We start from the raw sequence: 14,606 nt of genomic DNA, 5'->3' as shown, positions 1-14,606 counted from the left end.
GGGGCGGGGGCGGGGCCCAGAGCCCACCCGGGAGCGCGGGCCCGGGCCGGGCGGACCCCCAGGCGACGGCCCCGAAGGGCGCCCCGCGGCCCCGCCGGCGTCCGGGCCGGGACCCCGGGGCGAGGCTGGCGGGAGGCCGGGCCGCAGCGGGGCGCGGGGAGCGGCGGCGAGAGGCCAGGCCCGGCCTGCGGGCGCGGGGACCGGCCGGCGCGCCTCCCGCCCCGGCGCCCCCCGAGGCGGGGTCCCCGCGCGGGCCCCGGGGCCGGGCTGACCCGCGGCGGGCGGAGCTGCGGGCCCCACCCGTCGGGGCGGCGGCCTCGCCCGGTGCGCGGTCACCGCGGCCACCGGGGCGCGCCGGGCGCCGTCCGCAGAGCGCGGTGGCCCCGGGGGTGGCCGCGGGGGCCGCTCGCCGAGACCCCGCGCGCCCCGCGGGCTCGCCCCGCCCCTCCCGGGCTGTGCGCGTGCGCCCCGCGGCGGGGGCGGGGCCTCAGGGCCGGCCCGCCCCGTTCCCCAGCGTGCCCCGCGGCAGCAGGCACTGACGTGGCCGCCGTCAGAGCCGCCATCTTGTGGGAGCGAAACCAACGCCTGGCTCGGAGCAGCAGCAGCGCCGCGGCCGCCCAGGTGAGCGGGGGCCGGCGGGCGAGGGCGAGGGCGGCGGGCGGCGGGCGGGGGCGGCCCTGGGCGCGGCGAGCCGAGGGCGAGCGCGGGGCCGGGCCGGGCCGGGGCGGGGGCGAGCCGAGGCCGGCCCGAGTGTGAGGCCGCGCCGGGCTGGGCCTGGCCGCGGAGGGGCGCCCGGCCGAGGGGAGGCCGCGCCGGCAGCCGTGAGGCCGCGCCGGGCCGGGCCGGGCCGGGCCGGGCGCCGGGGCGAGACTCCGGCGGGCGGGCCGGGGCTGGCCTGGCGGGGCGCGGCCGCAGGGCCGGCGAGGCCGCGGCGGGCCGGGGTCGCGCCCGCCGGGCCGGGCCGGGCGGGGCCGGGCCGCGGCCGGGGGAGGCCCGTGGAGGCTCCCGGAAGTCCGGCCGGGGCCGCGGGCGCCCCGGGAAGCCCGGCTTCCTGCTCCGCCTCCCGCGCGCGGGGTGGGCGCCGGGGCCGGGCCGGGCGGGCGCCCACGCCGCGGGGGCCGGGACACCGAGGCCGGGACGCGGTCAAGGTCACGCGGCGGCCGGCTCGAGCGCGGCCCCCGGCTCCTGTGCGGCCGGGACCCGCGGCCGGGCGGGCGGGGCTGTCAGCCGCCGGCGGAGGTCGGAGCCGCCCCCCGACTGCGGCCCCGAAGCTGCTGCGGGAGGCCCGTGCGGAGCCGGCGCGCGCCGGGCCGAGGCCTGCGGCCGCCTGTGTCCCGCGACGGGGCCTGCGGGGCGGCCCAGGCGCGGGCGCCTCTGCCCGGCCGCCGACGCCGGCCGAGCGGGGTTGCACAAGCCGCGGCGGGCGGGCGGGGACGGGCGCTGCCCGGCGCGGGGCGGGGCGGGGCGGGAGTTCGGGGTTCTTCGTCGGAGCGGGGCTCCGCAGTGCCCGGCCTGGGCGCGTGTTCGAGGCGCCTGTGGGCCCTGCCCGAGGGCCCCGTGGCCCGCACGTGGCGCGGAGTGCGGCCTGTCCTCCCGCGCCGCCGCCGAGGGGCCAGAGCTGCTGGTGCTTGAAACGCGCGGCGCCGCTGGCAGGGCCCAAAGTCTGCGGCCCCCGGCCCGCGGGGGGCCTCCCCGTCCCTGTCTCGGGGTGTCCTGGCCAGTGCGGGGCTGGGCGCCGGAAGCTTGCCGCTGCCCGACAGCTGTCCTGAGACGCGCGCGGGTCCTCAGAGCTGCTGCCTCAGGTCAGCGGGAGCTGGTCGCAGGGTGGCCGGCTCGGCCGGGCTCGGCTGACTCAGCTCTTTGGTCATCGCTGCAAGTTAGCTGGTAGGAAGCAAGAACCGGTTCTGTGTTCCTCACAGCTCTGGTTTTCAGAATCATGTGGTCTAGACATTTGCTCTGCTTCTTGCACAACACGCCGAGGACGCTCAGCCGCTCCCTGAGGCCGCGGGAGCCTGGCACTGCGGGAAGCTGTTTCCTCTCCTGCAGGCCCTGGTGGGGACACGCCCACCGGAGCAGGTCAGCCCTCTTGGAGAGAGCTGAAGCGATTTTTTCAGACTCTTCACAAGGAGTGTTGCCCAGATTCACGCGTTTTTCATCTGTCCTCAGGCCGCGCAGATCAGGCCTGCCGGGCAGCTACACCCCTTCTAGGCACCGCGGCCAGTGTGGGTGTCCAGGCCGTGCGGCACCATTCACAGCATAGAGCCATAAGGTCCTGTGCCAGAGGCCTCCCCTTGACCAGACGACTGCTATAAAATGAGAATGGAAGTGGGAGGGGAGGTGGGAAGCGTGAGGAATTCCTCTCTGCGGGCCCTTTGCACTAGGTGACGGTGTCTCTGGCGTGGGTGTCCGGGATGGCACAGCCGCACCTGCAGTGCTCCTGTGGAAACCGTCGCTGCCTCAGGACTGTGCTGGGTGTGACCCCTGCTACCAGCAAATAAAGGGTGATTTGGGGTATATGGGGGAGTGTTGATTCCTCCAGGTTGCACATGCTACGGGTTCTTGTCCTCTTGGGATAGCTTGACTGTTAGGAGCACGTTAAAAATCGACCGCCTAGGATCAGATCTACTCTTCAGGCGTATCACTGTTTGGAGTGGTAGTACAGCTTCTCAGATGACTTGGTTAATTTTAATACAAAAGTTCCCTATTTATAACTCCTTGTTTTCAGAGGGGACACTCAGGCCCTCACCTGGAGTCCCATCATCCCAGCTTCCTTACGTGGTTGGAAGGAATGTGAGGCTGATGCGGGCCTGACCTGCATTATCCCCTCCCAGACCCTGGTTTTTGTCCATGGTGGCAAGGGAAGAAGGCAGCTCCTCGCCAGCTCTGAAGTGGGGTCGAGATGGGGAAAGCATTATGGACTGGTGGATTTTACAAGCAGCTGTTTGGGTGATTCAGTCTCAGGCAAACACCTTTACGTGCCTGAGAACCAGGGGCGGCTGCTAGTGCTGGGCATTAATTACTGGGAGGCCCAGGTACAACTAGTGCACGTATTCAGAGACTCGAAGTGTGTGGTACATTTTGGAGCCATTTTAGAGATGAATAATACCAGTCTTTCTCCCTTAAGGGGACACTCGCTAAAAGGATTCATTGCGGCAGGAGGAGTCATATGTGAAATAGCTAACAGCTTTCAGCTTACTCTGCAGTGCCACATGTGGGAGTGAAACAGGAAACTTGGTAGTTCTGGTTCTCTGGTAGATCTGAACATTTTAAACGCGAGTTTTTAAGTATTTAGTCAGTTTCACTTAGTAATGGCCAAGAAAAGCCTCAAGATGCTGTAAACTCACCTCTGAAGAGTTGTGGATGTGCCATTTTCACACAGGATTCAGAACAAAAGAGTGCCTTTTAGAAAGCTGTAAACAGTGTTTTCTTTTTTTAAAATTATTTATGCATACAAGAGCTGGGGTACAGGCCAGAGATGGGGGGCGGGGCGTGAGAGGATTCACCAGAGACAGAGTGGTGAACAGAACAGGCAGACTGACTGAAATCCACTGCTGAGGGGAGCAGCAGGGAGACAGGAGAGGTCTGCTGTGCCATGTGGGTTGCTCTCTGGTGGGCCGGGGATCGAACTTGTGCTGCAGAGGCTCAGACAGCTTCGCAGTGCTTAACGCCTTGCGCCACCAGGGAGGCTCCTTAACAGTGTTTTCTTGTGAAATTTTTTTCAAAAAGATTTATTTTTATACAGGAACCAGGGTACAGGCCAGATGTGCGGGAGGGTGAGAGGACTCATCAGAGACAGAGTGGGGAACAGAACAGGCGGACCGATGAAATACACTGCTGAGGGGAGCAGTGGGCACCACAGGAGAAGTCTGCTGCGCCATGTGGGATCCTCGCTGGCCTGCCGGGATCAAACTGGCGCAGCAGAGGCCGCGGACGGCTTCACAGCGCGGTGCTCAACCGCCTGCGCCACCCAGGGAGGCCCAGAGCCTTTCACTTTTTAATCCCTAAGGACCCTGATAAATGTTCTTTCACAGTTTTTTTCCTCCTTTCCCTGATGATGGCTTCCTTGGGTACCCAGGGGTGTTCCCAGAGGTGGAGGGCAAGTGAATTCTGGGCAGGGGAAGCCTCACTGGCAGAGAGAGGCCATGGGGTGGTGGGGGCGGGGCTGGAGAAGGGGTGGGTGCCAGGCACAGGAAGTGAGACGCAGGGAGCAGTGGGGCACTGGTCCTGACGGACCACAGGAGGAAGGGTTGCTTTCCCCAGCAGGGGGCAGTAAGTGCAGAGGCCCAGGTGGTGGGTGCTGGGGGCCTGCCCGGAGAGGGAGAGCACAGTAGCCCCTGCGTAGGGAAGGCAGCCCCTGCGTGTGCCGCTGGCCTCATAAATCAGGGCCTGAGCCTTACCAGGAGCTGCTCTCAGCTTCCAGGAGGAGAAGTAGCTGCTTTGTGGATGCGATGGGCCACGGCCAGAACGTGCCAGGCGGGCCGTGGGATGCTGTCCTTCGTTCCTGATGTGGGATGGTGACAGTGTGCCCCGATGGCCATCTGGCTTCTGGGGCGCTGTCACGCTGAGCCGGGGCCTCGGTCCTTTGCTGGCCCAGCAGGTCCCTCCTGCTGGCATGTGCAGGCGCCCTGTTGGGCCGAAGCTGTGGATCCCAGAGAGCAGATGAGCACTGGGCCAGGGTGTGGGCCATCAGTGGTGGGGGGCGCCTTTCACAGGGGGCAGTGGTGGGACTTGCCAGTAAAGAAGAAAGAGAAGAAGGAGGTGGAATTGTGGATGTTTCCAGGGTTTTGATGGGGTTAACATGGGGAAGGGCAAGCCCTTTGTGTTTGAGGATTGGATTTGGGTGTGGATCTGGGTGCCAAGAGGCGGTGGGAGAGGAGTCTGGAAGCGAGAGGAGGGTCTACCTATGACTTGGGGGGGGTCTCATATAGTGGGGGACCATGCACGTAGGAGTGAGTGGCTGGAGAGAACGTGCAGGGCAGGGACGTGTGTGGGTCACCTGGAGGCGCAGGAGCCACACCTACCATGTGGTCGGGTGGGCAGAGGCCTTGGGGGTCTGAGGTGAGGATTGCTGCTGGGATAGCAGCCACCCCTGTGGAGGAGGGGCTGCAGGCAAAGGTGGAGGTCCAGCACAGAGGCCCTGGGGCTGGGCTGCTTCTGTCCTCTCGGAGAGCAAAGCTGCCTCTTGGAGAAAGTGCTGGGATGCGGCTTCTGGCTTGCTCTGCGAGAAAGTTCCCTGGCAGCGACTGGGTTAGGAGGAGCTGCCTGGTGGAGGCTCTCCGTCAATCCCCAGCACGGCTGTGGCTGTCCCTCCCAAGTGGCGGGGGGCCCTGGGGAATGGCTTCTGCACCTCTGGTGACCGCGGGCTGAAGGAAGAGGACCGTCGCGCACGAGGAGTAGGGCTGGCTCCCTGGGCTGGCTCCCTGGACTCCGCTCCCCAGTCCCGCCCCTTCCGCCGCTGGGAGGCTCCGGAAGCCCAGGCCACCGTGGCCCCACGATCAGCCTTTGCTCTTTGCTTGACCCGGGAGCGTCTTGCGTCTCGCTGTCAGGCCTGGGGTGGGTGACGTGGAGCCGGGCAGAGCCGCTCCACCCGAGTTCCGTCATCTACCCGCGGACTCGGTGTTTGAGGCCGCGCGCCCCGCTCTGCACTCACTCGCAGCTGCTTCTCAGCCCGGCTCTGGGGGAGGCGTCGGCCTGACTTCAGGTAGAGGCGAGGGCGAGCGGGACCTGGACCCTGGACCGGACCTCGGGTCCCCTGGCCAGTAACCTGATGGTAGCGCTTGTGTGTGGCGAAGTGGCTTGGTGCTGCCTGGGGGTGCGGATCCTGCCTGCATTTCCCAAGTGTGCTGTCTGGTTGCAGGCTCGTGCTCCTGCTCTTGGACTTTGTCCCGTACCGGGTCCTTCGGGCTTGGCTGCCTTTGGTGCAGGTGGGGGCATCTGTCCCCGCAGTGCCAGGAGGGTGCTGGGCGCCCTCCTGAGTGGAGGGGCTCAGAGCGGCCAGTCTCAGCAAGGGCGAGTGGGTCTTGCGGCCCGGGCGGCAGTTCTTGAGGCACCGTGTAGTGTGGACCGGCCGCCAAGAGCCGGAGGGAAACCTGTTTCTAGTGGGTCTTAAGCTGGCGAGGGCCCCGCTCCCCCAGAACATTCTGCAAGTCTTGCTCTGACCCCATCTTGCCGTGCCCGTGTCTGGCGCTGTCACCCTCTCCCCTTCCCCGCCCAGCCTTTTCCGAGCAAACAGTGGCTCCATGGAAGTCACCTTTGGATGGGGCCAGGGAGGTGCAGAATGTTTTTGCGGGATCTTTTCTTGCAGTTTTCCTGTTGAAGGTTCAGGGCTGGGGTGGAGGAAGGGGGTCAAAGTCCCGGGGGTGCAGCGCGCGGCTGAGGGTCACAGTACACTCTCGTGCTCGCGAGTTGCGGAGCGGGCGTGTCTTCCGGTTCTCACCGCTCGCGCGGGGACACGCCGCGTTGCGGGCTCAGGCCCCCCGCGCTTAGGGCCGAGCCGGGCTGGAGCGAGACTGGCGGCTCCTCGAGTCTGTGTCTCGGGCGAGGGTCTCGTGCTGGGCTGGGGCTGCGGCAGGCCTGTGCCGTGTGCCCTCTCGTGTGCCCTCTCGTCGCTGGTGTTGGCCCGTCTTCCTCTCACACGTTTTTACAAAAGAAACCACAGAACGGAATGCCCGCCGTTGCAGAAAAATGCCAGCCCCACGACTGGGGTGGGGGTTGGCCCAGCCTGAGCGCTCGTGCGCTGCCCGTGGCCGGCTGCCCCTCTGGGCTCGGGGCCTCGCCCCTGAGGGGGGCTTCGCCGAGTCCCTCGGGCTGTGAGCCGAGGGGACGCGCTGTTCCTGGGTGCGTCTCTCCGTTGGTGTGGCTCACTCACGTGTCGGCGACCTTGCCTTTTAAAAGAGAAAAAGCGCTGTGGCGTCGCCAGCTTTTCATTTCAGTGGGCGTTTGTCCCCGGCGCCCTCTTCACAGAGCAGGGCGCCGTCCGAACCCTCGCTTTTTGCCCCCCTGCACTGCGGCCGTTCAGTCCCCAAGCTGCACTCCAGGTGGGGTGCCTCTTCCCCGAGGGTGCCAGACGAGCATGTTGTCTCTGCTGGCGGAATTCCGGGCGCCGAGGAGGGCTGCCCCTGGCCCTCCAGCTGAGCTCTGGGCTTGGGAGAGGCGCGGCGGGGTGCTCTGGGTCACTGCCCGGGCTCTCCTGACAGCCGAGCCAGTTCCCTCACGGCCACTTGTGGGCTGGGCCAGGCGCAGCTCTAGGGCTGTCGGACCGGCTCCCGGAAGGCCTGCGGGTGGGGTGTGTGGCTGGCCGGGGGCCCTGCAGGCAGGAGTGGAGCCTCCAGTGGGGACCCCCAAGTCCTGGTCCCCCCTCGAGGCGGTGGTTTGCCTCAACAGATCTCTGTTGCAGGAAGTGCCCGTGGTCACTCCTCTGGCCCCTTGAGGTTGCGGCATCCTGGCCCGCAGAGTGGCCCGGGACGGACGAGGGCCCTGTTCTCCCTCCTCATCACTTGCGGGATCATGCAGGCGTGGGGGGCGGGCGGCGAGGCAGGCTCTGACGGAGGGGGGGCAGGAGTGCCCGGCTCTGCCGGGCCTTTCTGGGGGGCAGCTGTTGAGCAGGTTGGGGCTTACTGCTCAGCAGTGGGGTGCTGGGGGCACAGCCGGGACGGCGGGGACAGACCACATGCTGAGTGTGGCCGCTCCCCAAGCCCAGAAGGTTGCCAGCTGCACCCCAATCCACCACCAAGCGCAGCGCCTCCTCCCTCAGCGGAGCTCCAGAGCCCATGGGGCGGGTGGGGCCCCCTTGGGCTGTCAGGGCCCAGACCAGAGGCGGCCCTGCTCCCGGAAGTGCCCCACCTCCTGGCCTGGGTCAGGGTGTGCTCACAAGCGCTTCACCGCCTAGCGCCCCAGCTGCCCCGGACGGCTCCAGTGCTCGCCGCCGCCTGCGAGGGCTGAAGGGGCGAGCTGGGCTGCGCGGACGAGCCCGTGTGCACGGCGACCTGCCGCCCCAGCTTCCGTCACAGCCCTGGACTGCGCCCCCGGCCTCAGCCCGGCGCTGGGTTGCATTTCTGGTTTAGTTTCACGGCTGTGTGGTCTGGGACCTCCCCTCCCCAGAGTACATTTTGAAACGAGCCTTTTCATCCTTGTTTTTTTTTTTTTTAATATTATGCACACGAGCTGGGGTGCAGGCCAGAAACAGAGTGGGGAGCAGAAAGAACAGGCAGATCTACTGAAGCCCACTGCTGAGGGAGCAGCGGGGGGACAGGAGAGGTCTGTGCCGTGTGGGATCCCCCTGGCCGGCCGGGATGGGACCCGCGCTGCGGAGGCTGCGGACAGCTGCACAGCGTGGCGCTCAACCGGGGAGGCCTCTGCTGTGCACCTCTAAGAATCCTTGGCGTCGCCCAGGTGCTGGCTGTCACAGGTCTGACTGGCTGGGCTCCGCCGGTTGCCTGTCCCTCCCTGCGCGGGGCCTCGCCGGGGCCCTCGCTGGGTTACGGGTGTGAGGGCGGAGTTTGTTGTTTTTTCTGGGACGCTGTCATCTCTGGTTTCCCTCTCTGGTTTCCCTCTCTTCCCCTGGGGCCTTCTGTGCTGGTGCCCCAGGCCCGGGAGGCCGCCACCAGACCCCCCGCCTGCTTCCCAGCTTCAGGCTCGTCTCCTGCCACTTCCTCCTTGCGGGTTAGGCCACGTCCCTGCCTCGTCCCTTCCTCCTGGCCGGGACGTCGGGGGACTGAGCTCAGCGTGTCCCGCCTGCTCTGTGCTTAGGAGGCGCCTCTCATCCTGTGTGCGGGACTGGCTGCCTGCCGCCGAGGGACCGTGGTAGTTAAGACTGCTTTTATTTATTTTAAAATGTATGTGTAGAAGAACTGGGGTGCAGGCCAGAGGTGCGGGGGTCAGGATTCCCTAGAGACAGTGGGGAGCAGAACAGGTGGACCCACTGAAATCCACTGCTGAGGGGAGCAGCGGGGAGACAGGAGAGGTCTGCTGCGCCCTGGAGGTCACTCCCTGGCCTGGGGTTGCAGTCATGCTGCCCCTGACTGCGGGCAGCTCCTTAGTGCTCTGCTTAACCCCTGCGCCTCCAGGGAGGCCCCCCAGGGCCTTTGTTAAATGGGGAAGAGGCTCCCTGGGTAGACACAGAGGACTGGAGGGAGTGGCTGGACCCAGTGTCCTCTGGCGGGGGCTCTGCCAGGAAACATGGGTGCTGGCCTGGGAGGGCTGGAGCTGGGCACTGCACGTGTGCTGCTGGGGTGCCAGCCTTGCTCCGCAGACTGGCCTCTGACTCCAGCAGTGGGAGCAGAGTCTGGAGGCCGGCGCTGGAGCTGCGGCGGGGCACCGTGCCTGGCCTTGCCTGTCGGGAGCACGCGCAGCGTTTGTGTCGGAGGCGTGGCCGCTCCTGCTTTCTGGCTGTACCTCAGGGCTTGGGGACAGTGGCCGCTTTTTCCTAAATCCTCGTTGGGCGATGGAACCGTTGCAGAATGAAAGTGCTGGGTGGGTGAGGCCGCTGGTGGCTCTGGGCAGCTGTCTAGGCAGCACCTTGGTCCTGTCCTGTGGGTCTGGGGCGGGCTTCTCCCCGGGTCTCCCGCTTTCCTGCCCAGCCCAGGATCCTGGGGTGAGCGTTTGTAACCCCACGTGGCACTGTGGACTGTGGGATGGCCTCCCCGATGAGACCCCTGGGCTCGTCTGTGGCCCCAGGAAGAGGCCCTCACACCTGAGAGGCCGGGTGTGTGCGTGGGCACCGTGGTCAGCCGGGGTGGGCCTGAGCCGGCAGCATCTGGTTTGGGGTGTCCCTTGCAGAGACGCTGGTAGCGACTGCCTCAGATTCTGGTCACCTCCGCGCCTTTGGCCCCAGCCTCCCCGCGGGGGCGGGGGGGTGATTTGGGGGCTCCAGTGGACAGGGGGGCCGGGCATTTTCCGTTGGGGATCCGCTCCCCGGGGCGCCTGCTCTGTGCTGCTCCCCAGTGGCGCAGAAGCAGCTCAGGGCTCTTTGTCGCAGGTTTCTCTGGCCAGTGTTGCTCCCTCTGTCTGCGAGGATGGGGAATATCTTTGCAAACCTCTTCAAAGGCCTCTTTGGCAAGAAAGAGATGCGCATCCTCATGGTGGGCCTGGACGCCGCCGGGAAGACCACCATCCTGTACAAGCTGAAGCTGGGCGAGATCGTGACCACCATCCCCACCATAGGTGCGGGCCGGCCCCGGGGGCGGGGCGTGGGGGGCAGGGGCAGGGCACTTACCAGCCTGTGCTCCCCAGGCTTCAACGTGGAGACCGTGGAGTACAAGAACATCAGCTTCACCGTGTGGGACGTGGGCGGCCAGGACAAGATCCGGCCTCTGTGGCGCCACTACTTCCAGAACACGCAGGGTGGGCGCGGCTGACCCTCCTGCTCTTTCCGGCGCGCCTGCGGGAGGGGGCGGGGTGTGTCCTGGTGCCCGCACTGACGCCCCCTGCTTTGCAGGCCTGATCTTCGTGGTGGATAGTAACGACCGCGAGCGCGTGAACGAGGCCCGCGAGGAGCTCATGCGGATGCTGGCTGAGGATGAGCTCAGGGACGCCGTCCTGCTCGTGTTCGCCAACAAGCAGGTGCGCATGGGGCTCTGGGGCGCGGGGCGGGGCGGGGCGCAGGGCCATGCTCACCCACCGGCCGCCTGTCCTTCCCACCAGGACCTCCCCAACGCCATGAATGCCGCCGAGATCACAGACAAGCTGGGCCTGCACTCGCTGCGCCACAGGAACTGGTACATTCAGGCCACCTGCGCCACCAGCGGGGACGGGCTCTATGAGGGACTGGACTGGCTGTCCAATCAGCTCCGGAACCAGAAGTGAGCCTGCGCCCCCCTCCCTCACCCCCTCTCTGCCCTCGCTTTTCTCTCATGTGGCAAACGTGCACCTGTGGTGTGAGTGCCAGAAGCTGTCTCCGGGCTGGCCAGCGCTTCACCAAGCTGTAAATGTGCGGGCGAGCTGCAGCCGGGTTTTATTTAATGTAAATAGTTTTTGTTTCTAGTGAGGCAGTTTCTGGTACTCTATGCAATCTTACTCAGCTTTTTTTATTGTAAAAAAAAAAAAAAAAAAAGAGAATCAACCCACCGTTCAGTGCTGAGAAGGGATGGCAGGCACTTGCGGCCCCAGGAGTGCTGGGTCAGATGCCCCACATGTCCTCTGGGCTCCAGATCTGTGTTGAGATCCATTTTGGTTTTTAACCCGAACTCAGTGCATTTTTAAAAATAGTTCAAAACACAAGGTGAGAACACTTGGACACACAGAGGGAGAGACGTGCCTCTGGAGATGCTGCAGGAGCGGCCTGCGTGCGGTCTTGTGCTGCTGGCGCCGCACGCCACCCATTCTGCATGGTCACAATTGGGTCCCTGTGATTTGCTGTCTCGGGTCACCCCGTCCCCATCGCGTCTGTGCTTGTATTTGTGCTTAAACGGCTGCCCAGGAGACTGGCTGGGGCTGCTGCCAGCCGCTCGGACTCCCGGGAAGGACCTGACCTTCCCTTGGGTCCGCGTGGGGCCCTCTGGCCGGAGCAGAGCCCTGTCTGCCACTCAGTCACCCCAGGCCCGCTGGGGTCTCGGCAGCGGGAGTGTGGGCGGACAGGACCGTCCCCCCAGCGCCACAACCCCGGAGCCCCGGCTACCCGTGCTTTCACTCCCTCCGCCTGCAAGGGTCAGATTTGCCATCGAAGACGACAACCTCTACTTTTTTTTCTTTTGTATTTTGATAAACACTGAGGAAGCTGGAGATGTTAAACTTAACTTGGGGAAACCTCACAAGTGGTTTATTTGGTGTTGTGGAATCTCTTAACTGCTTTCAATACACGATTAGTAATCAACCGTTTTGTATACTTGTCTTCAGTTTTCATTTGACAGACGAGCACTGTAATTATAGCTATTAGAATAAACTCTCTTAACTATTCTGCGGGCTCTCCAGTGCTTTGGTGCGGCCGATGGACAGCCCGCCCCTCCTGCCCTGCCGTTGCCCCCTCACACCCAGGAAGGGTGGGCCTCGGTGGCACCCCTTGCCAACCCTCTCCTTGGCCCCAGCCTGCCCTCTGCCCTGCCTGGGGTGGGTCCTCTGGTCAAGCATCACATGGCTGCCTTAGCCGTGGTGGGGGCAGCCAGCCCTTGCACCCCACCCCTCAACCCGCACAGCCCAGGTGGAGGGGGCTCGCAAGAGCTCCCACCTGGGTGGCCCAAGGTGGGGGAGCTAGGTGGTTCTGGGCGCACACCCTCTCCCGTGACCGGAGACCGCACCCTGGCAGGGCCATCCCTCCCTCCGGAAGTGCCCACCTTGGCTGGGCCCCTCTGCCTCCCTGCCGGCGGCCTGGACCCTGCGTGACCACAGAGGAGGCTGCCCATGTACCCAGATCTCCCAGCAGGGCCAGGCCGCGTGCCTCATCTCCACTTCGTTTGAGTAAACTTCACTTAAAATACATTTATTTAAGTACAAAGCCAGTTGACAGAAGAAAAATAAAAGCTGGACAGGATACTTGGCCACAGTTAGGCTGCTGGGGGTGGGTGGGGGCAGAGGCCATGCTCTGGGCTCCCGGGGAGCCGGGAGCACCCTCCGGCTCCATGGTTCTGTCCCCAGCAGAGTGGCCTCAGTCACTGTTGTGGCGTCTCCTCTTGCAGCGTGGGGAGGGCGGGTTGGAGCCAGTGGGCCTAGGAGATAACCAGGTGTGAGCCCGCCCTGCGGCTCTGCCTGCCCAGCTGGACCCACTCAGGGGACCCACCTGGTGGGCGAGGGGGACGAAGCTCCCCCTTTCCGGTGCTCCTTTTCTTTCTTTTTCTCTTTCTTGTGTTTCTTTTTCTTCTTTTTCTTCTTCTCTTTCCTGCTCTTTCTGTGGCTGTCCGGGCTGTGGGGTTCCCGGACGGGTGGGCACAACAGGTTTTGGAGGAGCTTCTCGCCAGGCCCAGGCCCCGCGCTGGAGCAGCCACTGCAGAGGCCGCTGGCCACGTGGCCATCTCCACCTCACAGGACAGGCTGTGCAGCCAGCCCACGACCCCTTGCGCCGAGCTGGCCTGCGCCCACCCCTTGCCGCCCTCACCCCCTTGCTCGGCCTCTGGCTATCTCGCGCCTGACCCCCCTGGCCCTGCAGCTCCGCCTCCAGAAGCTCCCCGAGGGGGAGGATGCAGAGCTCTGGGCTCTGCCAGGCCCCTTACCCCGGCTCGGCCTTCTCCTCGGAGCGCGGCTTCTTCCTGGCTGAGGTCGGGGAGGCCCCCGGCCGGCCGCTCTCCACGCGGTGGTGCTGCCAAGGGGAGCCCCGGTTTGGTGGCCCAGAAACTGGGAGGATACCCCGGGGGACGCCCGCCAGGCCCGCAACAAAGAGGCACTCAGACCACCCCCCAGAGGCGGGGGACCCCGGCGGCGGCGGCCCATTACCGTGAACACGGACAGCCCCAGCTTGGCGGCCTCCTTGTCTTCTCGGGACAGCGCCACTCGGCCGGCGGAGCCGCTGCGGGGAGGCGGGCGAGACGCCTCCGCGGTCAGCCCCGGTCCCGCTGCAGGAGGCCGGCCCCGCGCCCGCGCCCCTGGGGCCCCGCGCGCACCTGGAGCTCCCCAGGCCCAGGAGCCGGTCCACGCCCTTATCCTCGGGGTCACCTCCTTCCCGCTTACAGACCTCCACGAAGTCCTGCGGGGCGAGGAGCAGGCGCTGGCCGCCGCCCGGACCGGCGCCCGCCCGCCCTCCCTCCGGGCGGCCCTCACCTCCTTGCTCAGGCCGGTGGGCTGCTTCCGCACGTTCTTGTAGCCGCTGCGGGGGCGCGCGGGCTTCAGAGCTCGGCCTCGGGCGCGGGGCGGCGGGCCTCGCCCCACCCGCCCGCGGAGCCCCGCGCCCCCGCCCGCGCGGCCCCGCCCCCAGCGGCGCACTCACAGCGCCGCCATGAGCGCCTCGCGCTCCGCCTGCTTGACGGCGGCCAGCTCCTGCTCGCGGCTCAGCCCCGCGCCGTCCGCCCGGCCCTTGGCGTACCAGGTGAGGTCGCGGCCCTTCTGCCAGCGGCCCACCGGGGCCATCAGCGAGTTGCCTGCGGGGACGCAGCGCCGTGTCCGTCGCGCGCGGGGGGGCGGCCCGCCAGCCCCCGCCGCGCCCCGGCCCCGCCGCTCCCGCGCCCCGGCCCCCCCGCCAGCCCCCGCGCCCCGGCCCTCCCAGGCCCGCTCCCCAGCCCCCGGCCCCCCGCCAGCCCCCGCTCCCCGGCCCCCCCGCCAGCCCCCGCGCCCCGGCCCCCCGCCAGCCCCCGCTCCCCAGCCCCCCGCCAGCCCCCGCGCCCCCGCGCCCGGCCCCCCGCCAGCCCCCGGCCCCCCGCCAGCCCCGCGCCCCCGCGCCCGGCCCCCCGCCAGCCCCCGCGCCCCGCCCGGCGCCCACCCAGGTAGTTCTCCCTCTGCTTGTCGGTCTTCACGTCCTCCCAGCTGAACTGGTCCTGCCCGCCGCGCACGCCGCCCCGGCTGGAGCCGAACATCTTGCCGCCCGTCCGGCCCCGCTCCGCGTCGCGCGCAGTGACGTCACGCCCGCGCCTGCGCCCTGGCGACGCGGACAGCGGGGTCGCGCGCCGGCCCCCGCCCCGCCCCGCCGGCGGTCGGGCGCACAGGGGCCCGAGGACGGAGGTCCCGCCTCCCAGGGAGGGGCGCGCGCA

The 14,606-nt window shown here is 66.8% G+C and overlaps 2 protein-coding genes across 2 annotated transcripts; one reads left to right on the top strand and one right to left on the bottom strand.

The window, feature by feature from the left end:
• Nucleotides 1-528: 528 nt before the first annotated feature.
• ARF1 (ADP ribosylation factor 1) lies at nucleotides 529-11,902 on the top strand. The gene is made up of 5 exons (XM_037499493.2): nucleotides 529-621; nucleotides 9,977-10,161; nucleotides 10,231-10,341; nucleotides 10,436-10,560; nucleotides 10,642-11,902. Exons 2-5 carry the CDS (start codon nucleotides 10,014-10,016, stop codon nucleotides 10,801-10,803), a joined length of 546 nt encoding a protein of 181 aa, XP_037355390.1. The 5' UTR covers nucleotides 529-621; nucleotides 9,977-10,013; the 3' UTR covers nucleotides 10,804-11,902.
• A 340-nt stretch (nucleotides 11,903-12,242) lies between these two features.
• On the bottom strand, nucleotides 12,243-14,457 carry CUNH1orf35 (chromosome unknown C1orf35 homolog). Its single transcript, XM_037499491.2, has 8 exons — nucleotides 14,339-14,457; nucleotides 13,850-14,000; nucleotides 13,684-13,729; nucleotides 13,527-13,609; nucleotides 13,360-13,432; nucleotides 13,140-13,225; nucleotides 12,710-12,832; nucleotides 12,243-12,638 (listed from the first exon to the last, which is right to left on the bottom strand). Exons 1-8 carry the CDS (start codon nucleotides 14,430-14,432, stop codon nucleotides 12,578-12,580), a joined length of 717 nt encoding a protein of 238 aa, XP_037355388.1. The 5' UTR covers nucleotides 14,433-14,457; the 3' UTR covers nucleotides 12,243-12,577.
• Nucleotides 14,458-14,606: the final 149 nt, after the last annotated feature.

The sequence above is a fragment of the Talpa occidentalis genome, unplaced genomic scaffold, assembly GCF_014898055.3.
Source record: "Talpa occidentalis isolate TD23 unplaced genomic scaffold, MPIMG_talOcc4v2.1 talOcc4.9, whole genome shotgun sequence".
Classification (NCBI taxonomy): Eukaryota; Metazoa; Chordata; class Mammalia; order Eulipotyphla; family Talpidae; genus Talpa; species Talpa occidentalis.
This window is presented reverse-complemented; position numbering and strand designations above follow the sequence as displayed.

Bases quoted from the DNA above. Each gene is read 5' to 3' on its own strand.
- ARF1 (XM_037499493.2), top strand. From the start codon at position 10,014: ATGGGGAATATCTTTGCAAACCTCTTCAAAGGCCTCTTTGGCAAGAAA. The intron at 10,162-10,230 runs GTGCGGGCCGGC...TGTGCTCCCCAG, and splicing joins GACCACCATCCCCACCATAG to GCTTCAACGTGGAGACCGTG. The intron at 10,342-10,435 runs GTGGGCGCGGCT...CCTGCTTTGCAG, and splicing joins CTACTTCCAGAACACGCAGG to GCCTGATCTTCGTGGTGGAT.
- CUNH1orf35 (XM_037499491.2), bottom strand. From the start codon at position 14,432: ATGTTCGGCTCCAGCCGGGGCGGCGTGCGCGGCGGGCAGGACCAGTTC. The intron at 13,610-13,683 runs GTGAGGGCCGCC...CTCGCCCCGCAG, and splicing joins CCACCGGCCTGAGCAAGGAG to GACTTCGTGGAGGTCTGTAA. The intron at 12,639-12,709 runs GTGGGTCCCCTG...GTTATCTCCTAG, and splicing joins TCGTCCCCCTCGCCCACCAG to GCCCACTGGCTCCAACCCGC.